This window comes from Pelodiscus sinensis, chromosome 3 (genome assembly GCF_049634645.1).
Source record: "Pelodiscus sinensis isolate JC-2024 chromosome 3, ASM4963464v1, whole genome shotgun sequence".
Taxonomy (NCBI): domain Eukaryota; kingdom Metazoa; phylum Chordata; order Testudines; family Trionychidae; genus Pelodiscus; species Pelodiscus sinensis.
The window spans coordinates 197970975-197995157 of NC_134713.1; the positions used below are offsets into that span (position 1 = coordinate 197970975).

The following is a 24183-nucleotide window of genomic DNA, read 5'->3' on the forward strand; positions in this document are numbered from 1 at the left end:
CTCAGCTTTGCTTGCCTGCAGCCCCCCAATTTATACTTATGCAGAAAGTAATGAACCGGTCTCTCGTCCTCATTCTGCTGAATCCAGTCATCTGAAGAAGGGGGCTGTGCCCTCGAAAGCTCTTGATCCCATCTCCATGTCTTGTAAGTCTATAAAGTGCTACCAGACCTTTTGTTGTTTTTTAAGTTTATTCGAATTTTGTTGCAAGTAAACCAAGGTCCCTTAGAGGTCAAAAACTCCCTGCAGGGAGCCACCCCGACAGGCTGAATTGTGGGTAAAAGAAGAGATACCTGGTAGGAAATGTCCAGCTCTGGGGACAGAAAGGACAGTTACTCCAGCAGCCAAAACCAAGAGGGAACTGTCCCCTTTGTGCTTGCACAGCTGAAGCCTTCCCTGACTTCTCTGGGCTCTGCCCAGTTCTGTAGGAATGGAAGCACCTGCTTCCAAGCCAGGAGCACTTCCCAGCATTGCTGGGGGAGGGGGAGAGGCATCATCTTTCCTCGCTGGTCCATCGCACCCCAGGTGGCCCTTCTCTGTAGCAACAAAATAGACTACAGCCTCTCCTAGGGCTGTTTTGTTCGTGAGAAGCCTGCTGTCGGCACAGCATAAAATCCTTAGAAGCCATGAACTGCATCTTTCCGTGGATGGAAGTGTGTGGATTTTGAAGTTTATTCTCTAACTAGTGTGTCCAAAAAGAATGCATTTCAATTTGGTCACATCTCCGTTGCAGTAGCTAAAACTAAAATACTCTTAGAGCACCCAAGAGATCTTTGCTTTTGTGTAGCTTTATGGTGTGCTGTTGCAAGTGGCTTTCGCTCTTTCAGCTCCATGGCCAGGATGATCACCAGGTTAGATACTACGCACAGGTGTTGGGTAACATTGGAGCCTTCTGTCTGATAGATGGGGGAGGGTTTTTTTTAAATAGTCAAGGTATAACTATTAGATGGAGTTATAAAACTAACCATTGCACTGTACAGTAAGTACTAGAGCAGTTAAAGTCCATTTCTATCTGCTACGTTATATATGAACAGCAGAAATGTTTTTAGGAGAAGCAGAAGGCTGTGTGGTTTTAATAGAGTATTATGGATTTCAGCTGATAACAGTAAGAATTGTGGGTTGTTTGAAATCTGTCAGCGGCAGCAGAGATTGCTGTCATCCAAGGCCAGCTGTGAACTCAAGTAGATAATTGAGTCCCATCATTTATATGGTTGGGAGTATGGGATTTGAAATAAACAAGCCTTGTTAGTAGCCATACTTTAAATAGATGGCATAGCCAGTGTGTCATTTGTACGCAGTGCCCAGTGTTCTCCTGTGCTGCTGCCAGGATGAAAGCTAACCTGCAAGGCTGCCGAGTTTGTCCTGCATTTGCCCTGCTTTTCTCTGCACTTCTGTGGAAGTGAGACTGCTCTCACCAGTGGTTTGTGAAGACTGGCTGGTTTAGCTACTGAAACAGAGTAGTAACATTTGGAGGTGGTACCATTTAAAAGAAGAAAAATCTGCCTTAACTTTTCCCTAAATGTAGATTAAGGTACAAACATACTGAGGATTCCTGTGAGCCAGCCCAGAGGTCATTCCAAAGACAAATTGGCCTCTTCTGAATGCTGAAGCATAGGGCTGTTTGTGGCAAGGTAGGATTTCGTGTCCTGGCCCTCCTGGGTGAGTTGGAGCTTTTGACTGAAACCCCATCCTGTACAAGGAGTGTAATAGTGGAGTCGATGACCTGATACGCAGATTCTGATAGGCTAATAGTATAAACCACACACATCCACCCCACCAGTAAATTTTTTAGCAGGTTGGCCAGCAGCCTGGTTCAGTCCTGGCTTGCTCTGGGTCCAGGACCTACCCCCCCTCCCCCACTGCAGCTCTGCATTTAAAGTGTATTAGGAGCCAGCTGGGCAGGCAGCCTGGCTCAGTTCCAGCTCTCACCAGGTCTGGGAACTCAGACCACCCCCCTGGAAAAGTGCTGCTGCCACCCTGCGCTACTGCCTCTGAGGCAGCAGTGCAGAGTGGCAGGGGTCTTCATGGGAGTGAGGCTGGAGCGCACTGGCTGCCGGTCCCACCCCGGGGAGTATAGTATAGTTGAGTAACTGATAAGAATTCATGAGGTTAATCGACTGTTCAATTAACCGAGATATAACATCCCTATTCTGTACGTCACTTTGCTCATCTGTCAATAATACTTCCGGGCTCACCTTGTTGTTTGCTGAATGCTTTGAGGTCTGAGAATGTAAGGTTCAAAGAAAGCCAAATGGACAGTGCGGCTCGTTATTTAGGGCTTGAGCTAATGAGGATTAATAGCTACGTTACATTTGACAGAGATAACATGCTGGTTTTACTCCTGTAAACGCAAGAGCTCTTCTCCTTTTACCTATAATAAAATCATTTTCTTTCCTCATAATATGAGGCCTTCAGTGAATTGTGTGGCCACATAACCAAAACAGTGTATAACAGTGCACTGCAGCACCTTGCCGCTCAGCAGGGTGAGATTTGGGAAACGAGACCTAGACCATTAATACATCAGCCTGGCATGAAAGCTTGTAAGGGGAGGTTGGAGTTCTTTTGACTCTTGCACACAGGAGAAAGAAAGCTCTAGAAGGAACCCGTGTGCAGTAATAAACAAATGCCCTTGATCAAAGACAGACTGAGTATTGTGCGTGACACTGAAGCTGCCTCTATTTGTAGAAACTAGGGATGTTAGTGTGTAGTCACTTACATGATTAACCAGTAAGATTAACTGATAAGCCCATGTTTAACGACTACGCACCCGCTTGCTGGCTCTGTATCAGTGGTGGTGGGGAGTGGGATCTGGTTCCTGTGAGGACCGGGCTTATAAGCCAGCTCCCCTGCCTTGTACTTTTGCCTCTGGTAGAGAGGCATCAGTGCACAGGGAGGAGGTGGCAGGCAGGACCCTGTACATGCAGGAAGCAGCTTTGAAGCCAGCTCCCCATGTGTATCAGCTCTCACAGAGCCGCCGGCGCCCTGTGCTGCTGCTGCTTTATCAGAGGCAGTGGGAAGGGGGAGACGGGAGCCAGTGATCACCTGCTCCCCTGCATGTCAACGTGTGACCACTAAAAAAAATCAGCCCTCTACGCGTTTACACAAATACACTCTCGTTAACATCCCTGCTAGAAACCCTGTGCCCCTTTTGGTCATTTACTCTCGTTTTCAAATGTTTGAGTTTCCGTTGCTTCTCTTCGATCATTGTTAGTTCACTTGAGGAATTTTATATAAGTATTGGCACCTTTTAAGGTGTCCTAGATCAATCATGCAGCCCCTCCAAAATTTTAGATTCTTTCTTTTCATTCTCTTCAGACAATAGAAATCTTTCTCCTTTTCAGTGCAATACAGATTTGAAGATTATACAAAGTGCAGTGATGTTTCTTTTCCAAGCAGTTTGGTACTCAGAATCTACCTAATATTATACAAAAAAAATAAAGTGCACGAGTAGTAACACAAGGCTATTAACACCACAAGAAGCCAATCCTGTATATAATAGAAAGCAAACCTGCAAATGTTGTACTCTGTTATGGAAGTTTGCTATGACATAAGTTAGGCCTTGTCTGTATTAGCTTGCACTGGAAAGTGTGTAAATTCTAGTGCATGCTAGTGTGTTGTGCAGAAACTGTCCAGTGTAGCCCCTGGTGGCACACACTAAAAGTTCCCAATTTCCCACACTTCAACTATCAGCAGCTAAGCAGGTTCAAGACTACTCTATGGCTAAAAAGCCAACCGCCACTAGCAGCATGTGAACTCCATGGAGCTGCACTAATAGAAGCAGCAGTGCAGGGAATGGAGGGGGCAGGCGGCACCATGGAGGCATCCCTAGATCTGACTCCCAGATCCTCCTACAAAAATAAACCAAACCAATTTCTGATATTCCTTCTCTGGGTATGGCTTCATTGCACGGTCACCAGGTGGTCACCCCAGCTCTGGCATGATCCAGCTATGCTCGAGTTACTGGCCCCATGCTCCTGTCTCCTGGGCTTTAGTGGGCACATTAAGCAGTTTTTAGTGCTACAGTGAGCTTAGACGCTCTCACTCTGTCTTGGGCACACTGGGGAATCCTAGGAAGGCATTGGAAGACTGTCAGCATTCAGCTAGCTTGGCCTGAACCCTCACTGCAGAGTGTAGGAATTACCAGCCTTGGGCTTTATCCCACTCAGGCCAGCTAGCCTGAGTTGAGAACTTCTCCACACGGGGGACAGAAGTTTGTTCTGTGGATGGAGCTACGTAAAATACGTTGCTGGAGTTGGCTTTCCTCAAGCCAAGCTTGGTGCTGTCTTCACAGAGGGAAGCCAATGGGAGCAAATGCTCCCATCAGCTTCTGAACTGTCATTCATGCTTAAATTTGACACTTTACGCTTAGGTCTGAACAAAGACATTAATTATCTTACCCATTACAAAGATAGCCTCCCCAATTATCACCTCAATATCATTAGCTCACAGACATTTACCTCCCCCCCCCCCCATCCCCCTTCTGTTTTGAAATTTGATTTGTCCTTTTCATATGTGTTCATTTTTTTGATTGTATCCTTTGGTATATATGATCATGCCAATTTTCTTCCACTATTCGATCTGAGGAAGTGGGTCTGGCCCACAAAAGCTCATCACCTAATAAACCATCTTGTTAGTCTTTAAAGCGCTACATAGTCCTGTTTTTTGTTTCAGCTAGACCAGACTAACACGGCTACATTTCTATCCGTATTCCTCATGGCTGTGAGGAGTACTGGCACCAACTGGAGCCACCCTAAGTATTCAATTTAGCGGATCTTAACTAGACCCGCTAAATCAAACACCAGAAGATCGATCTCTGACGCAGCTAGTGAACATGTGGCCTTAGGCTACAGCATCCCGATTTGTACTGCCATAATTCCTGCTTTGAAACTGTTGCTTTTCCTTCCTTTTTTATAAATATTTTATGGGATTTGGTTTGGTTTCAAAGAAGCGCTCTTAGTTTTTTTCATTTTTCCAGTGAAAGCTGAATTTAAATTTGTTAGCACTGAATAATGAATAAACTGAGGCAAGTTAGTTCAGGGTACACTCACTGTAAGTAAGGGTGAACATACGTCAGCTTAAGGGTTAGCATTAAAACTCAGTTGAATCAGAGCCTGGTAAATAAGGGTAATTGTGACTTGATTTCAGTCTTTTTTTGAGCTGTGCTCTTGATTAAAGTAGCAAACTGTTAATTCTGTATTAATTAATTCTGTTGTATTTTAATTATGTGCTTTCAGCTGCATAGTCTAATGCCTGAGCAGAAAGGGAAATCTACTGTGGACTGTGTTCCAAAAAAGGGCTGTGTTCTTTGATTTAGTAAGTCCAAGGAAGAAGATAGAACATCCCTGTCCTCAGATTCTAACAGCCCTGGCTGTCTGTGCACATTATTGAGCTTGAAAGGCATTTACAGAGTTGGAAGGGAGATGTGCTAGCTCTGATTCTGATGGGTGACTGAACACATTTTCCTTCAGAGCTGCTCAGAAACAGCTGACAAGTGGTTTTTGAAATTGCTTTTCTTAAAGAGCCCATTCCATGTGTCATGATTGCCACCTCCTGGATAAGGGAGGAACAAGGTCTTCATGGATTCTGATAGAAATGTAGCCGTGTTAGTCTGGGGTAGTTGAAGCAAAATGCAGGACAATGTAGCACTTTAAAGACTAACAAGATGGTTTATTAGATGATGAGCTTTCGTGGGCCAGACCCACTTCCTCAGATCAAATAGTGGAAGAAAGTAGTCACAACCATATATACCAAAGGATACAATTTAAAAAAAATGAACAAATATGAAAAGGACAAATCACATTGCAGAACAGAAGGGGGATGCGGGGGGGTGGGAAGGGGGAGGAAGGAAGGTAAGTGTCTGTGAATTGCTGATATTAAAGGTAGGGAGAGTGGGATGTTTGTGAGTTAATGGTATTACAGGTGATAATTGGGGAAACTGTCTTGATAATGGGTGAGAAAGTTCAAAGACTTGTTAAGTCCTTGTTGGTAAGTGTCGAATTTTAACATGAATGACAGTTCAGAGGATTCCCTTTCAAGTGCAGATGTAAAAGGTCTTTGTAGCAGAATGCAGGTGGCTAAGTCATTTAGAGAGTGTCCTTTCTGGTTAAAGTGGCAAGAAACTGTTTTCTCTTTGTGATCTTGTCTAATATCTGTTTTGTGGGCATTAATCCTTTGGCGAAGTGTCTGAGATGTTTGTCCAATGTACATAGCAGACGGACACTTTCGGCACATGATAGCGTAGATTATATTTCTGGATGCGCAGGAATATGTGTTCTTGATCTTATAACTCACTTGGTTAGGTCCAATAATGGTATCAGCAGAATGAATATGTGGACAAAGCTGGCAACGGGGTTTGTTGCAAGGGAAGGTACCAGGGTTGGTATTAGTGTGGTATGTCCTGTGGTGGTTGGTAAGAATCATCTTGAGGTTAGGTGGTTGTCTATAGGAGACTATGGGTCTGTCTCCCAGAGCCTCTTTGAGTATGGTATCCTGTTCCAATATAGGCTGTAGTTTCTTGATAATGTGTTGGACAGGTTTAAGTTGGGGGTTGTAGGTGATGACAAGTGGTGTTCTATTGTTGGTTTTCTTGGGTCTGTCTTGAAGTAGATGGTTTCTAGGTATTCGTCTGGCTCTTTCAATTTGCTTTTTTGTTTCTCTGGGTGGGTAGTTGAGATTTATAAATGCTTGGTAGAGATCCTGAAGCTTCTGGTCTCTGTCAGTGGGGTTAGAGCAGATGCGGTTGTATCGAAGGGCTTGGCTATAGACGATGGATCGTGTGGTGTGTTCTGGATGGGAGCTGGATGCATGTAGGTAACTGTATGAGTCAGTGGGTTTTCTGTAGAGAGTGGTGTCTAATTTTCCATTGTTGATTTGTACGGTGGTGTCCAGGAAGTGGATCTCTCGTGTAGAATGGTCCAGGCTGAGGTTGATGGTGGGGTGTAGGTTGTTGAAATCTCTGTGGAATATCTCCAGTGTTTCTTGGCCATGTGTCCAGATCATAAAGATGTCATCGATGTACCGTAGGTAGAGGAGGGGTGAAAGGGGACGGGAGTTGAGGAAACGTTGTTCTAGGTCAGCCATAAAGATGTTAGCATACTGTGGGGCCATGCGTGTACCCATGGCTGTGCCGCTGATCTGGAGGTATAAGTTGTTCTCAAACCGGAAATAATTGTGGGTGAGAACAAAGTTACATAGGTCTGCTATCAGGTTGGCAGTAGTGTCCTCTGGGATAGTGTTTCTAATTGCTTGTAATCCGTCTTCATGTGGGATGTTGGTATATAGAGCTTCTACATCCATGGTGGCAAGGATGGTATTATTGGGGAGGTTATCGATGTTTTGTAATTTCCTTAGGAAGTCAGTAGTGTCTCGGAGATAGCTGGGGGTATTGGTTACGAAGGGTTTGAGAAGAGTGTCTACATAGCTGGATAGACCAGTAGTGAGCGTACCAATACCAGAGATGATGGGACGTCCGGGGTGCCCAGGTTTATGGATCTTGGGAAGTAGATAGAACAATCCTGGTCGGGGGTCAGAAGGTGATTCTGTGAGGATTTGTTCCCGAGTAGCTGTGGGGAGGCTTTTAAGGAGACAGTGTAGTTTCTTTTGGTAGTCCAAGGTGGGATCAGAGGGGAGAGGTTTGTAAAATGTGGTGTTCGAGAGTTGTCTGGTTGCCTCCTGGTTATAGTCGGCCTTATTCATAATGACCACAGCACCCCCTTTGTCAGCTGGTTTGATTACAATGTCCAGGTTGTTTTTGAGACTCTGGATGGCATGGTGTTCAGCGCGGCTAAGATTGTGTGTCGCTTGTTGTCGTTTGTGAATAATGTCAGTCTGTGCGTTGTTGCGGAAGCTGCTTCCGCAACAACGCACAGACTGACATTATTCACAAACGACAACAAGCGACACACAATCTTAGCCGCGCTGAACACCATGCCATCCAGAGTCTCAAAAACAACCTGGACATTGTAATCAAACCAGCTGACAAAGGGGGTGCTGTGGTCATTATGAATAAGGCCGACTATAACCAGGAGGCAACCAGACAACTCTCGAACACCACATTTTACAAACCTCTCCCCTCTGATCCCACCTTGGACTACCAAAAGAAACTACACTGTCTCCTTAAAAGCCTCCCCACAGCTACTCGGGAACAAATCCTCACAGAATCACCTTCTGACCCCCGACCAGGATTGTTCTATCTACTTCCCAAGATCCATAAACCTGGGCACCCCGGACGTCCCATCATCTCTGGTATTGGTACGCTCACTACTGGTCTATCCAGCTATGTAGACACTCTTCTCAAACCCTTCGTAACCAATACCCCCAGCTATCTCCGAGACACTACTGACTTCCTAAGGAAATTACAAAACATCGATAACCTCCCCAATAATACCATCCTTGCCACCATGGATGTAGAAGCTCTATATACCAACATCCCACATGAAGACGGATTACAAGCAATTAGAAACACTATCCCAGAGGACACTACTGCCAACCTGATAGCAGACCTATGTAACTTTGTTCTCACCCACAATTATTTCCGGTTTGAGAACAACTTATACCTCCAGATCAGCGGCACAGCCATGGGTACACGCATGGCCCCACAGTATGCTAACATCTTTATGGCTGACCTAGAACAACGTTTCCTCAACTCCCGTCCCCTTTCACCCCTCCTCTACCTACGGTACATCGATGACATCTTTATGATCTGGACACATGGCCAAGAAACACTGGAGATATTCCACAGAGATTTCAACAACCTACACCCCACCATCAACCTCAGCCTGGACCATTCTACACGAGAGATCCACTTCCTGGACACCACCGTACAAATCAACAATGGAAAATTAGACACCACTCTCTACAGAAAACCCACTGACTCATACAGTTACCTACATGCATCCAGCTCCCATCCAGAACACACCACACGATCCATCGTCTATAGCCAAGCCCTTCGATACAACCGCATCTGCTCTAACCCCACTGACAGAGACCAGAAGCTTCAGGATCTCTACCAAGCATTTATAAATCTCAACTACCCACCCAGAGAAACAAAAAAGCAAATTGAAAGAGCCAGACGAATACCTAGAAACCATCTACTTCAAGACAGACCCAAGAAAACCAACAATAGAACACCACTTGTCATCACCTACAACCCCCAACTTAAACCTGTCCAACACATTATCAAGAAACTACAGCCTATATTGGAACAGGATACCATACTCAAAGAGGCTCTGGGAGACAGACCCATAGTCTCCTATAGACAACCACCTAACCTCAAGATGATTCTTACCAACCACCACAGGACATACCACACTAATACCAACCCTGGTACCTTCCCTTGCAACAAACCCCGTTGCCAGCTTTGTCCACATATTCATTCTGCTGATACCATTATTGGACCTAACCAAGTGAGTTATAAGATCAAGAACACATATTCCTGCGCATCCAGAAATATAATCTACGCTATCATGTGCCGAAAGTGTCCGTCTGCTATGTACATTGGACAAACATCTCAGACACTTCGCCAAAGGATTAATGCCCACAAAACAGATATTAGACAAGATCACAAAGAGAAAACAGTTTCTTGCCACTTTAACCAGAAAGGACACTCTCTAAATGACTTAGCCACCTGCATTCTGCTACAAAGACCTTTTACATCTGCACTTGAAAGGGAATCCTCTGAACTGTCATTCATGTTAAAATTCGACACTTACCAACAAGGACTTAACAAGTCTTTGAACTTTCTCACCCATTATCAAGACAGTTTCCCCAATTATCACCTGTAATACCATTAACTCACAAACATCCCACTCTCCCTACCTTTAATATCAGCAATTCACAGACACTTACCTTCCTTCCTCCCCCTTCCCACCCCCCCGCATCCCCCTTCTGTTCTGCAATGTGATTTGTCCTTTTCATATTTGTTCATTTTTTTTAAATTGTATCCTTTGGTATATATGGTTGTGACTACTTTCTTCCACTATTTGATCTGAGGAAGTGGGTCTGGCCCACGAAAGCTCATCATCTAATAAACCATCTTGTTAGTCTTTAAAGTGCTACATTGTCCTGCATTTTGCTTCATGGATTCTGTAATTCCAAAATGCCATCTTTTTGAGACTGTGTATAGCCTCCAGCAATTAGTTACATAATAAATGAAATCTTTGTGATCCACTTCAGACTTCGTCACAAGTGCCTTGTGCCTGCAATGCTCCTTTGCCACGTACATTGGACAAACTGGACTGTCTCTAAACAACAGCATAAATGGACAGAAATCAGATATCAAGAATGGTAATGGGAACATTGTATCCTCCCTGGACACAGGGTTACAGATTTGAAAGTTGCCATTCTCAAGCAAAAAAACTTCAAAAATAGACTGCAATTTGAAACTGATGAGCTGGAATTCATGTGCAAATTTGACACTATCAGAATGGGTCTGAACAGGGACTGGGAATGGCTGTCCCATTGCAATAGGTGATTTTCTGCTTGAGGTATTTTCGACATCCATCCTGATTGAATTAGCTCGGGTGTAACTCTCCTATCTCTGTGCCACGCTTTTCTGTTTCTTTTTCTTTCCCTTCGTGCAACTCATGAAATCTTATGTCGTAATAAATTTTAGTCTTTAAAGGTGCCACCGGACTCCTTGTTGATTTTGGGATGAGCTATTCGTAAAGCTTAGAGAAGATAAAGATGATGCATCTCTAGAATGTGTGTTGAATTTAACATAATTACTGCAATGAAAACCAGACGTGAGGTTTTCAGAAGTTCTCACTGTCACTTTCAGTCTGTTCCCAGTGAAACCGATGGGAGTCTTCTTTTGTTTGTCAGTGGGAACAGAATGATGCCAGTGCCACATGTTTTTTACAGTCCTCGCCCAAATGTTGTGCTATAAGACTGATTTCCTGAGGCACCAATGCTAGAATTAAAAGGGCTGCACTTCTTGAAATATGCTTTATTAACTGTAATCCAGCTGTTACCGACATACTGTAAAGGAATCCTATGGGTGTTTCCAGAAAGCATACCCTTGTACAGGTGTCGTCGTCTTGCTCCTCTTTTTCCAAAAGGATAAGGAAAAGCCTTGCATGGTAAATGAACTGCCAAAAAAGCCCTCTTGTTTATGCATCATGGTACTATTGAGATACTTAATCAGGAAATACCAGTAAGTAAATTAAAAAAAAAAAAAAAAAACCCTCAAGTAGCAAAGGGTGGGAGAAAGGACTTATAGCCCCATTTTACAGACGGAACCTTGGGCACAGACTTCAAGTACTTCTGTGAGGGAGTCGGTGGCAGAGCCAGGAAGTGAGCCCAGCTCTCCTGGATTCCATTGCAGTACTTGGCCACAAGGCTGCCTTCTTCCTGAGGAATTTTATATCCAGCTATTCCAGAATAAGTGGCATTTTCACTGTACTCAGAAGTATTTGCAGAGTTTGTATTCATATCTTTGCCCCTGGAAATCAATTTAGCTGCCACTGCTTCAGTAAGTAGTTTGGGATCCCAGTCTTCAAATGGTATGAATCAATAACTTGATTTGAGCACTGTATATTAGAGAGTTTCTAAACTGTGTGAGTTTGAGCTTCTAAACTTGTGTGAAGCAAGATGTTAATGTCTCTTCACATTTTCATTCTTTTATTCTTTGCTGTGATATTTCGTAAGCAGGGTACTTGAAATTAAGTGCAAAGCTGATCATAATACAGGGTGTTCATTTATTATGTAACTAAACAGTACAGAGGAAATCATAGATAATGTTCATTTTGTTTTAGTTATGCCTCACTGTATTGCTTGTTTTATGTTGTGCACTAGGTAACAGGATTTTTAGCAGACTTTAAATCTTTATGCCTTAAAATCAGTTCCCATTCCAAATAATATTCATTCCCAAAATGTAGTATGTCTGAGGTATATATTTTACAAATCTCTCTCAAGTAAAGTGACTAAGAGCCTCATAGAAAACTGCTTTGGTTTTTTCCTTTAGGTGAAAAATGTATTTAATATGACAGCAAAGGAAGGGAGAAAAAAATCTGTTAGTGCTCTAGTGGCTGTTGGAAATGGAAATGGAGCAGCAGGTAAGTGTAATAATGTATTTGAAAGATGCCAAGTGAATGATGCTCAGGGTAGGGCTGTGGGAAGAATGTTTTTAAATCACATTCATTTCAGGGTGGGGGAATATTAACATACATACAAATATACCACAAGAAAGAACAATAGAATCAAGGTTTGCAGTGGGAATATACAATCATTGATGATTACAAAAAAGTCAATCAGGGACACGTCTCTTCTGTTTTCTTTTACACAATACAAAGTAATATACTAACAAGATTAGAGTACAATAGTAAGTTACAACAGCCGCTCTTAATTCCTGAATGACACCGCCTATCTCCTTGGCAGATCAAAATGGATTATGTTTGATTTCCTTTTCATGCTGTTCCTTTTTGCTTTGGGACATCATAGTATTTATTATTAAAAAGGACCTCCAGAGCTGGGAGTGGTCATTACAATGATTAAAGCCATTAAGATGGGGAGACCAAACTGAGATGAATGCCCATGTTTTTAAAATAGATTTTACCTTCTCTAGTATATGCCGCACTTGCTGTAACCAGTGTCTGGCAGGCTGGTAGCACTGATTTCTGTACTCCTATGAATTTTTTCCTAGTTAGAAACAAACTTTTATCCAGTTGCCTTCTTATTTTTCTCACCCTGTACCTCAGAATAACCTGACCCAAGTATATTTCTTCTGGCTGAAGTTTAATGCCTGATTTACTAATGATCTTCTCAGCTACCTTGATTAGGATAAGTCTACAACATGTCCTAAGCTACCTTCTTGCTCACAATAAGCTTTGTTCCTTTGTAGAAATTTACTTTTTTTTAAAAAAATCCAGTTTCTGATGGAGTTCCTTTTAAATAGTACATCCAGGAATTTTATTGAAAAATAAAATATCTTGATGAAACCCTGGGTCTATTGTAGTCAATGGCAAAACTTCCATTGACGTCAGCAGCTCGAGATTTTACCATTTGTGTTTTTCTTCTCCTCTGCAGATGTTTATATCGGTTTCTTCAACATGGAAGAAAATTACTATGTATTAGGGCATCAGCGGAAACTAACTGTAGATAAAGTGCTGTCAGTTGTACAAAGAAAACTGAAAAAAATAGAAACATCAGATTGTGAAGTCTAATAATTATTGGCTGTGGACAGGTGCATTTGCAGACAAGTTTTTACAAGCTTCTCAATGCAAGAAGAGTGGAAGACAAGAGGCTGGCTAGAGGGATGTGGTGGGCTTAATTTTTTTCAGAGTGGGACTTAGCTTCCAAACGTTTTGGAAGTGCAGCATTAATGTCATGATGGTGCCTTCGAAGGAGGCATTAGCAGTTTTAAGATAGACATGGCCCCAGTTGCACAGACATCGTCTTTGCAAAGCAAAAGGGAAGAGATCTAGTGTATTAAATCTCCCTTTCTGGCCATATGCAAATGAGAGCATCTTAGGGAAAATAAGCCACCAGTGAAGCTGAACCAGTGTTAGCACTGATGGGGGCCCTAATGCAGCCCTGATAGTTTCTGATGTTTTCATCACTGCCTTGAGCTTACTGTGGAGAAGGGCTAATTAATAAATGCTGAAATCCACCTGAGACATGTCTGCACTTGAGTGCCTGCTACCTCAGCGGGACTGGAGAAATAAGCCTTTTTCTAGCTATCTAGGGTGGGCAAAGGCAGTTTGTCCAGCACTTTGTGTAGTGTGAATGGGCGTCTGGGGAACTGGGTGCCATGTGTCCTCAAAAATCCTCTCCTGAAACAGGGCCAAAGAAATATTCCCCTTTTAGCCCCAGTGCTGGTATCACTGCCTCGTGAATAGAATTGACTCTGACGCCTGGTGAGCACACACTTTTTGTACTGCTCTAATTGCCATGTACGAGGATGATTTCTCCTGATCTGGTTAAACCAGTCCAGCCTGAAGTGTGGATTCCATTACACAGATATTGAAGCACCTGAAGTGGGTTTATACTTATTTCCCTTCCCCATATGGGAATCGCTCTAGGGATATAAAGCACCTTTGTGCGCCTTTCATATGCACAGTAGAGTGCTGTACTACTTGAACGATACCACTATTCAACTTTTTGCATAGACAAGCCTTCCTAGGCAGTTTGCTTAGCCCCAGCAAAATAATTGTTTATAAGAAAAAATGAACCAGTGTACTCTTTATAGCACATTTCTATGTAAAACGAGGGGAAAACGTTCCATAAGGCACCTATGTCTATAAACACTTTCATCTGTCACATTGTGTTTTTAAAACTGAGATACCAGCAGCAAGTAAACTTACACTGAGAATATAAGGTTGAGATAGAAAAGTGCTCACCCTCTCTAAATAAATGCAAGTTTCACCTCTAACGGTTCTTGTCAGTTACAAAAGGTGTTCAAACATATCTGTCCTCTAACAGTGCCTTCTCCCCTCAGCAGCCAGGGCAGGACATTTATTGGGGCATTGGACTAAACTGGGAAGACAAAGCAATACTAGACAGACTTAGCTTTTTGTCATGATGAGCTCTCCAAACAAACTGCACGGCTGCCCTTTGCTATGCTGAGATTATTTATTCTTTGCCAGTTCTGTTTCATGGGAGTTAGCTGTTGACCTTGTCTCTTATCAGAAAGGCCAGGGCTTTATAAAGCCCGTTAGTAAGCGACCAGGGAGCTTTGCGAACAGGGGCAGCTAACAGGGAGTTTCATGAGAGAGTTTAGATGGCGAGTTCAAAGGGGGCTAGGTACACTTGACATTCTTTAAAACTTTTAAACTAAACTAAAACCAAAACTACCTGATTTAAATAAAAACCCTATCAATAATCTAATTATCTGTAGGAGAGAGAGAGAGAATGCAGGCAGAAGCTATCTGCAGAGGGCTATCCTGTTTATTGCACCCAATGTAGCATGTACAATTACCTGCTCTGTGGGTGGGTGGCGTATGTGTGCATTCGGTTCAAGGAGCTCCTGTCCCTCAGAGACACGTACAGGATTTAGAGGCCAGGGTGGCTGAACTGGAGGAGCTAAGGAAAGCACAGAGGTACGTAGATGAGGCTTTCCAGGGCACTATAAAACTGTCCCACCTCCAGTCACACAGCCCCTGTGCTAAGGAGGATGAAAAGCTCAGGGAAGGAGAACATTCAATTGGAGCAGAGGGAAACCATCCCATAGTTGGGACCCTTCTTCCAGATGATGTTGGGGTATTCTCTTGCACTGACGATACCTCTCCGGAGTAGGGAAATCCAGTAATTAGGAAGAGGCAGGTGTTAGTAATGGGGGATTCGATCGTTAGAAACATAGATAGCTGGGTTTGCAATGACCGGGAGAACTGTACAGTGACTTGCCTGCCTGGTGCAAAGGTTGTGGATCTCTCGAGACCTCTGGATAGACCTGTGTAGTGCTGGGGAGGAGTTGGTGGTCGTGGAACATGTAGGTACCACTGACATAGCGAAGGGCAGGAGAATGGTTCTGGAGACCAAATTTAGACTGCTAGGAAAGAGACTGAAATCCAGGACCTCTGTGGTGGCATTCTCCAAAATGCTTCCAGTTCCACCGCAGGGCCAGGTAGGCAGGCAGAGCTTCAGAGTCTCAATGCGTGGATGAGACGATGGTGTAGAGAGGAGGGGATTTGATTTATTAGGAACTGGGGAAACTTTTGGGAATGGGGAAGCCTATACAGGAAGGATGGGCTCTACCTAAGCCAAAATGGAACCAGACTGCTGGCACTTAACATTAAAAAGGTTGTGGAGCAGTTTTTAAACTAAGAGATGGAGGAAAGCCAACAGGTGCAGAGGAGCATGTGGATCGGACAGAGACATCTATTAGGGGAGGTTCTATTAATAGAGATGCTCTGTGTTCTAGTCAGGAAGAGAGAATGGAAGAATGGGTCATATCAGATGACACAATCAAATGAAAAAGAGTCTAACACATCAGGAAATGGCAGACCTAAATAGTGACACATTTTTAAAGTGCTTATACATAAATGCTAAAAATCTAAATAGTAAAATGGGTGAACTAGAGTGCCTAGTTTTAAAGGAGGGTATTGATACAATAGGCATCACAGAAACTTGGTAAAATGAGGCCAATGAATGGGACGCAGTCATACCAGGGTACAAAATATATAGGAAGGACAGAACAGGTCATACTGGTGGGGAAGTGGCACTATACTTGAAAGAAAATGTAGAATCAAATGAAGTAAAAATCTTAAGTGAGCCAAAATGTTCCATAGAATCTCCATGGATAGTAATTCCATGCTCCAATAACAAGACTATAGCAGTAGGAATATATTATCAACCACCTGACCAGGACAGCAATAGAGACTATAGAATCAGAGAACACTAGAACTGGAAGGGACCTCGAGAGGTCATTGAGTCCAGTCCCCTGCCCTCACAGCAGGACCAAGCACCATCTACACCATCCCTGATAGATGTCTATCTAACCTGCTCTTAATTATCTTCAGAACTGGAACTCTAGAGATTTCCAGAAAGCGTTTGACAAGGTCCCTCACCAAAGACTCTTAAGTAAAGTTAGTTGTCATGGGATAAGAGGGAAGGTCCTCCCATGGATTGGTAGCTGGTTAAAAGACAGGAAACAAAGGGTAAGAATAAATTATAAGTTTTCACAGTGGAGAGAGGTAAGTAGTGGGGTCCCTGCAGGGGCTGTCCTGGAACCAATTCTATTCAACTTATTTAGAAATGATCTAGAGAACAACAAATAGTCTAGCAGCACCTTAGAGACTAACAAAACATGTTGATGGTGATATGAGCTTTTGTGGGCACAGCCCACTTCTTCAGATGACTGGAGTATTAAAAGCCCAGATCCAAGAATAAATAGGGGAAGCGGTGGGGGGGGGGGGGGGGGAAGGGGGTATAGTGTATTAGAGTGTTCATATTACATGAAGCTGAGAGAGGAGGTGCAAATTGTTCTTAAGCACCCATTGTTTGTTTGTTTGTTTGTTTGTTTGTTTGTGTTAAGTCATTCGCATGTGGAAGGTCGTGTGCTCGCCAGGTAATATCTTTATTCAGACCTTTGTGATGGGTCCCAAACCTGGACATGAAGTTAAGTTCCAACACTTCCCTGTGTATTTGGCTTGTGGAATTGGTCTGAAACAGCACAGTGACTTTGAGATCCATTAATGAGTGCCCGGACAGGTTAGTGTTCTCCAACAGGTTATTGTGTGTTGCGTTTTCCGATATCTGATTTGTGCCCATTAATTCTTTCCCATAGAGACTGTCCTGTTTGGCCAACATACACGGCAGAGGGTCATTGCTGGCATTTGATGACATTATGCATGTGCAGTTAAATGAGCCTCTGATGTACTGCCTGATGTGGTTGGGTCCAGTGATGAAATTGTTTGTGTAGATGTGTGGACAGAGTTGGCGCTGGGGCTGATTGCAGGGGTGGGTTCCTGGATAATTATGATGGAGGTGTACTGCGAGGTTACTGGAAAGAATTTGTTTGAGGTTAGGGGGTTGTCTGTAAGCAAGGGTTGGCCTTTCCCCCAAGGCTTGTGAGAGTGAGGGATCATTTTCCAGAATAGATTGTAGATTGTTGATAATGCATTGGAGGGGTTTAAGTTGGGGGCTGTAGGTGATGACAAGTGGAATTCTGCTGTTTTCTTTTTTGGGCCTGTCTTGAAGTAGTTCATGTCTAGGAAATCTTCTGGCTCTGTCGGTCTGTTTTATCACTTCTCCGGGTGGGTATTTCAGTTTTAAGAGTGCTCTATATAGATCCTGTAGGTGTTTGTCTCTGTCTGTGGGATTGGAGCAAATCCAGTTGCATCTTGGGGTTTGGCTATAAACAATAGATTGAGAAATGTGTCTGGGATGGAAGCTAGAGGCAGGAAGGTAAGTGTAGTGGTTGGTAGGTTTCCGGTATAAGTTGGTGGAAATGCATCCGTCATGTAATTGGACTGTAGGGTCAAGGAAGTGGATCTCGTGGACTGATCCAGGCTGAGATTGATGGTGGGGTGGAAGTTGAAATCCCTGTGAAATTCTTCAAGGGTCTCTTTCTTGTGGGTCCATATGATGAAGATGTCATCGATGTAGAGTAAGGGTGATAGAGGGCAATTGCTGAGGAAACGTTCAAGGTCAGCCATAAAGATGTTCATATTGTGGGGTCATGTGGGTGCCCATGGCTGGGCTGCTGACTTGAAGACACAAATTGTCTCCGAATCAGAACAGAGGGATGGCAAAATTTGCAGATGATACCAAACTGCTCAAGACCAAAGCAGAATGTGAAAAGCTTCAAAAAGATCTCACCAAACTAAGTGATTGGGCAACAAAATGGCAAATGAAACTTAATGTTGATAAATGTAAAGTAATGCGCATTGGAAAACATCATCCCAACTTTATATACACAATATGATGGGGACTAATTTAGCTACTGTGACACTTTGGTTTGGTGATATGATGGGAGCCTCAAGAGTTAAAGCCGACTACCCAGTGAAAACTGGATGATGGTGAAATAAATGATTTTTATTAAGTGGAATGATTTTTTTTTAATCAAAACTAACAATTAGCAAATGGTTTTTTAAACTAGCAATTGCCCAATGCTTTTACAGGGTAGAAAACCCTAAACTTAGCTGTACTTAACTACAGGCAGTTCCCGGGTTACGTACAAGATAGGGACTATAGGTTTGTTCTTAAGTTGAATTTGTATGTAAGTCGGAACTGGCTCCAGATTCAGCCGCTGCTGAAACTGATCAGCAGCTGACTACAGGAAGCCCTAGGCAAAGTTGCTCTGCCCCCGGCTTCCTGGAATCAGCCTGATCAGTTTCAACAGCGGCTGAATCTGGACTCCTGGGACAGAACAGCTGGGGTGCTGCCGGGTAGGTCCCCGCAGGACCAACCCGGCCCGGCAGCACCCCAGCTGCTCTACCCCAGGCGTCCTGCAACAAAAACCTGGTCTGCTGGAGGGGGGGGAGCGCACTAGCTGTGCCCCCTCCCCCCCAGCAGACCAGGGAGACCCGAGCAAAGCCGCGGAGGTGCAGAGGTCCCGCCGCCTGTGCGGCTTTGCTCCTGTCTCCCTGGTGTGCTGGGGGAGTCCCACCCAGCACAGCAGGGAGACCCGAGCAAAGCCGCACAGGCGGCGGGACCCCGCTGTCCGTGCGGCTTTGCTCCTATGCCCCGGAGCAAAGCCGCAGAGGCGGCGGGGTCCCCCGCCTCTGCAGCTTTGCTCCTGCACAGCAGGGAGACAGGAGCAAAGCCGCAGAGGCGGGGGACCCCGCTGCCTGTGCGGCTTTGCTCCGGGGTAAAGGAGCAAAGCAGGGAGACAGGAGCAAAGCCGCAGAGTCCCCCCCAGCACACCAGGGAGACCCGGAGCAGCTTTTCTCGCCCCGGAGGACGTGGTGGCGGGACCGGTGCGCTCTGGGCAGTCCCGCCGCCCGCGAGCTCCGGGGCGAGAAAAGCCCTGTTCGTAAGTGCGGATCCGCATAAGTCGGGGACTGCCTGTAATCACAAACTTCTTTTTTTACAATTCAACTATACCAAATCACTGTTTCTAATTTGCTTAAAGAATATTCAAAAACAAAGCCAATATAATGGTAATAAAAACTCCGTCCAAAGCCAGCCCCTCTACGGTTATTTTAGGGCAGCTGGTGGAGTTAGTCATAAATCTACTTTTACAACTTAACAACTCCGGGACTTCTATTTCTAACACTTATACTTAGCCTAAATACAACACTACTACACAACACAAAATTATACAATTTACAGTGTGGTTAACAGAACTTAGATACACTTTACAGAATTACACAGTGAAATTAACACAATTTAACTATTAATTAAACCAATAACCAATACATTTAAGCAATACTTGCAAATCCAGCAACGATAACAACACAAAGACACACTAGAACTCGGAGCATGCTCAGGACTCATGCACCCCTATATTTGATTCAAAGGGTGGGGAGGCAGCCTCAGGGTGATCAATCCTTTAGCCGGGCAAAAAAAGACACGTGCCCTCAATATACAGAACCTCCGTCGAACAAAGGGGTAGAGGGTCTTTTATACAAAAATTCGGCATCTTATTGCCTCTGGTGTAAATCCTTGGTACGCCCACATCTGGAATACAGGTTGTACCTCCCTGGTCTGGCACCCTCAGGACCTGACTGGTCCCGAACCAGGCAATTTGCTGGACTGGCGGAGATCAATGTAGTGTGTGGGGGGAACGGGAGGGGAGGGGAGGGGAGGGGGACCGCTTCCCCCTGGTTCCTCAGGGGCTCCACTTTTCCCCAGGCAACTCCACTGCCAACCAGGGCTCTTCTCTCCCGACAGCACCGGGAAGGGAGCTCAACTTTTCACTTGCTGCTTAGCTGCCACCTGGGGCTCCACTCTCCACACAGTGGCAGGGGACTCCACTGCCATTTGGAGCTTCTCTCCCCTCATTGGCTTTGCTGCCACCCAGGCTCTGTGCTCCTGCTGGTGGCTGGGGCGCCACGCTCCCCCCCAACATTCCTCCAGGAGCTGCACACTCTGCCCAGCAGCCCCACTCTCCCACATCAGAGCTCAGTGCTGCACTGAGCAGCTCTGCTACCACTTGGGGGCTTCTGTGCTCCTTCCAGTGTTTCTGCACTTCCTCCCCCAGCACCCCCGCTATGGCCGGGGGCGCCACACTCCCCGCTGGTAGATGTATTGCTGCTCTCAACCATGTTGGGAGCTACGTCCTCCTCTCCCCCCCCCCCCCCCCCCCCCCCCCCCCCCCCCCCCCCCCGCAGGGACAAGGGTCTCTGCATTCTTCCCAGCTGATCCGCTGCCCCCAGGGCTCCATTTTGGCCCCCTAGTTTGGCAGCACTCCTGGCCCCAGCCCAATGGTTTATCCCCATGATTGCTCTCAGTGGGACACTTGAGGATCCTGGACCAGGGAACTCTGGATTATGGAGTTTCAACCTCTACTGTGTACACATGTGGCCACCTCATCTCAAAAAAGAGATCTTGGCACTGGAAAAAGTTCAGAAAAGGGCAAGAAAAATGATGAGGGTTTGGAAAGGCTGACACGTGAAGAGAGATTAAAAAGACCTGGGCTTTTCAGCTTAAACAAAAGGAGACGAAGGGGAGATAGGATAGAGGTCTATAAAGTCATGTCCAGTGTGAAGAAAGTGAATAAGGGAAAGTTATTTACTTGTTCCCCTAACACAAGAACTAGGGGTCACCGAATGAAATTAATGGGTAGCAGGTTTAAACCAAACAAAAGGAAGTTTTTCTTCATGCAGCACAGTCAGCCTGTGGGACTCCTGACAGAGGAGCTTGTGGGCCAGGACTTTACCAGGGTTCAGAAAAGAGCTAGATAAATTCATGGAGGGTAGGTCCTTCAATGGCTGTTAGTCAGAACAGGCAGGGAGGGTGTCCTTAGCCTCCATTTGTCAGAGGCTGCGAATGGGCAACAGGAGAGGGATTACTTGACAATTCCCTTTTCTGTTCATTCCCGCTGGGCACCTGGTGCTGGCCACTGTCAGAAGACAGGATACTGGGCTAGATGGACCTTTGGTCTGGCTGTTCTTATGTTCTTACAAACATTAAGGTAGCAAAGTCCATTGCTCACATGTTAGGAAATACCAGTATTAAGGTGCATCCAGGACTTCTGCTCATTAATGGCTCTCCAAGTCACCATGTTCTCAGGCCAATTCCACAAGCCAAACGCACAGGAAACTGTTGGAACTTAACTTCATTGACAGGTCTGAGACCCATCACAAAGGTCTGAACTAAGACATCACCTGGCTAGCACAGGACCTTCCCCATGCTAATGACAAACAATGGGTGCTTAAGAACAATTTGCACCCTCTCGATCAGCTTCATGTGGCATAAGCACTCTAATGGACTATTTCTTTCCCCCTTTTTCCTTCTTCCCTTCCTACCCCCATTCCCAATTTATTTTGGAACTGGACTTTTATTAACTCCATTCATCTGAGGAAGTGGGTTGTGCCCACAAAAGCGCATGCTACCATCTACATGTTTAGTTACTCTAAGGTGCTGCTAGACTGTTCACTGTTTAAGTTTTTATGGGTTCAGATTGTGATTGTATTAAACAATGGTCTTAAATGGCAGCAAAGGGAGGTTTAAGTTGGACACCAGGAAAAACTTCCTACCTGTCATGGTGTTAAACACTGGAATACATTGCCTAGGGAGGTTGTGGAATCTCCGTCACAGGCGAGGTTTAAGAGCAGGTTGGACAGACACCTGTCAGGGATGGTCCAGACGGTGCTTGGGCCTGCTGTGAGGGCAGGGGACTGGACTTGACCTCTCGAGGGCCCTGCCTGGTCTAGAGCGCTATGATTCTATGATTTCCTGTCAATGGTGCCGACTTTGAGCATCTGATAGTCTCTTCTCCCATATCTAGCTCCACACTTTTTTCCAGTCTACTCCATATGAGTCCACAGTGCTACACCCTGCTTCAGATCCTCAAGATCATTTTTGCTGTGGTTCATGCAAGAAGTCAGTGAACTAATGATCACTCTGACTTTAGGACCAGAAGAGTAGAGTTACGACCCATCACCTGCCAAAACAACAACAAACCCCCAAAAATCCCAAATCCATTACTTTGGAGCCATGACTTGTGCACGTTATCAGCCTGTGTAAATGTAATATAGTCTATATAGCCCTCACCTTCTCTTCATTTGTCTGTCATGCACAGTTGTCTTCTCTTACGCGAACTCTGAGCTCTGCAGGACATGAATTGGCTAGTGAGCGCTATCACAATACTAATAGTAAATACAACTAGATCCAGGAGTTCAGTGAAGTTGTTACTTTGCTCTGTGTTAAGTATAATAATGTAAAACATAAGCTGAAGGTTCAGTGTTTCTTATCACGTTTGTGTTTTGCTGCTACTCCTCTCTGCTGGTAAAACTTAATTTTCATATTCCCCGTATTTGGCACTGTACAGTCACTCTGCTGCTTAGCCATGCTTACCTCTTGTGTGATGGGTTTTACTGTTACAGCTGTGATGTCTGTCTTGTTTTCTGACCCCCTCCCACCCCCCCCCCCCCCCCCCCCGCGCCTACAAAAAGTTGGCAGGTGTCTTGAAGCTCTTTCAACAAAGCGGTGCTTCTTGGACACAACAGTGAGGTTGGAGTGCTTGTTTGGAACAAATGGATGTGGGAAATTTCTTTCCTTGGCCAACTCAACTTGACGTGGATACAACAGAACTTCATACAGTTGTTAGCTATTTGTAAATGTTACATGTTTATTTTTGAGTCTTTTTCTGGTCCATTTCTTACATATGTCTAATTCAGTGGAGTGGAAATGCCATGTAGTCACAGTTTTCTCTGAACCCATGTAAGAGTATGTACTGTTTACATTTGTGTATTTTTCTAATAACACATCGACTTGGTGTCTTTCAGGTTTTGCAGTGGGGAAAGCAAGTGACAGGATGACAGCTTTAAGAAAAGTATGTAATTATAAAAAGTTAATGTAAATATTTCATGCCTATTATAGTTGTCAAATACAGAAATATTTGCAGATATCAGTATTTAGTACATGCTATTAGTAGAGTTTTTCCTATATGCAAACTAAATAGTTTTGTTCATCTTGTCAGACAGTAGCTGGTAGTGTGTTATATCGTACACTCCTGTCACTTATTCATGGCTGTTCCAAACTGGGTACTATTGATACATGCTGTCTTTTGCAATTAACATGTTGAATTTTGAAAAAAATACATGAACAGAATAGCTCTGGTAACTTTATATATATTGTTGCCAGTTGTTTTCATTTCACAGTTGTTGTATCTTTGAAAGAAGGAAAAATATTTGTTTAAAAATCTAATTTTAAATGTAACTTTGTGCCTACTGCTTTTTTTGTGTGTGTGTTCATTTTTGGTTTGGGTTTTGTTCATTTTTTAGGACAAATATCATTGTCTTTGGAGTTTCATGTTACTGGGTCTGACTTCTCATGCTTCGGCACCCTAGTCAGCGGGGGGGAGGGGAGGGGTTGGTTTTCTCTGAAGCACAGTTGCTTCCTCGAGCCTTCCCTAAGGGTATGTCTAGACTACATGCCTCTTGCGACAGAGGCATGTAGATTAGACTACCCGGCATAGGAAAATGAAGCGTCGATTTAAATAATCGCCGCTTCATTTAAATTTACATGGCTGCCGCGCTGAGCTGATCAGCTGTTTGTCGGCTCAGCGCGGTAGTCTGGACGTTCCGCGGTCAACATCAAAGGCATTTGTCGACCTCCGAGGTATGTCTCATCCCAGAAGGG

General features: G+C 44.4%; 1 protein-coding gene across 3 annotated transcripts in view; it reads left to right on the forward strand.

Moving 5' to 3' along the window:
• The window catches only part of MRPS5 (mitochondrial ribosomal protein S5), a 94071-nt gene that overhangs the window by 51225 nt on the left and 18663 nt on the right, over positions 1-24183 (forward strand). For all 3 annotated transcript variants that reach the window (XM_075925829.1, XM_075925830.1, XM_075925831.1), the window contains exons 6-7: positions 11960-12050; positions 23328-23374. In XM_075925829.1, coding sequence (XP_075781944.1) covers positions 11960-12050; positions 23328-23374 — 138 coding nt within the window. The remainder of the gene's footprint in view (positions 1-11959; positions 12051-23327; positions 23375-24183) is intronic.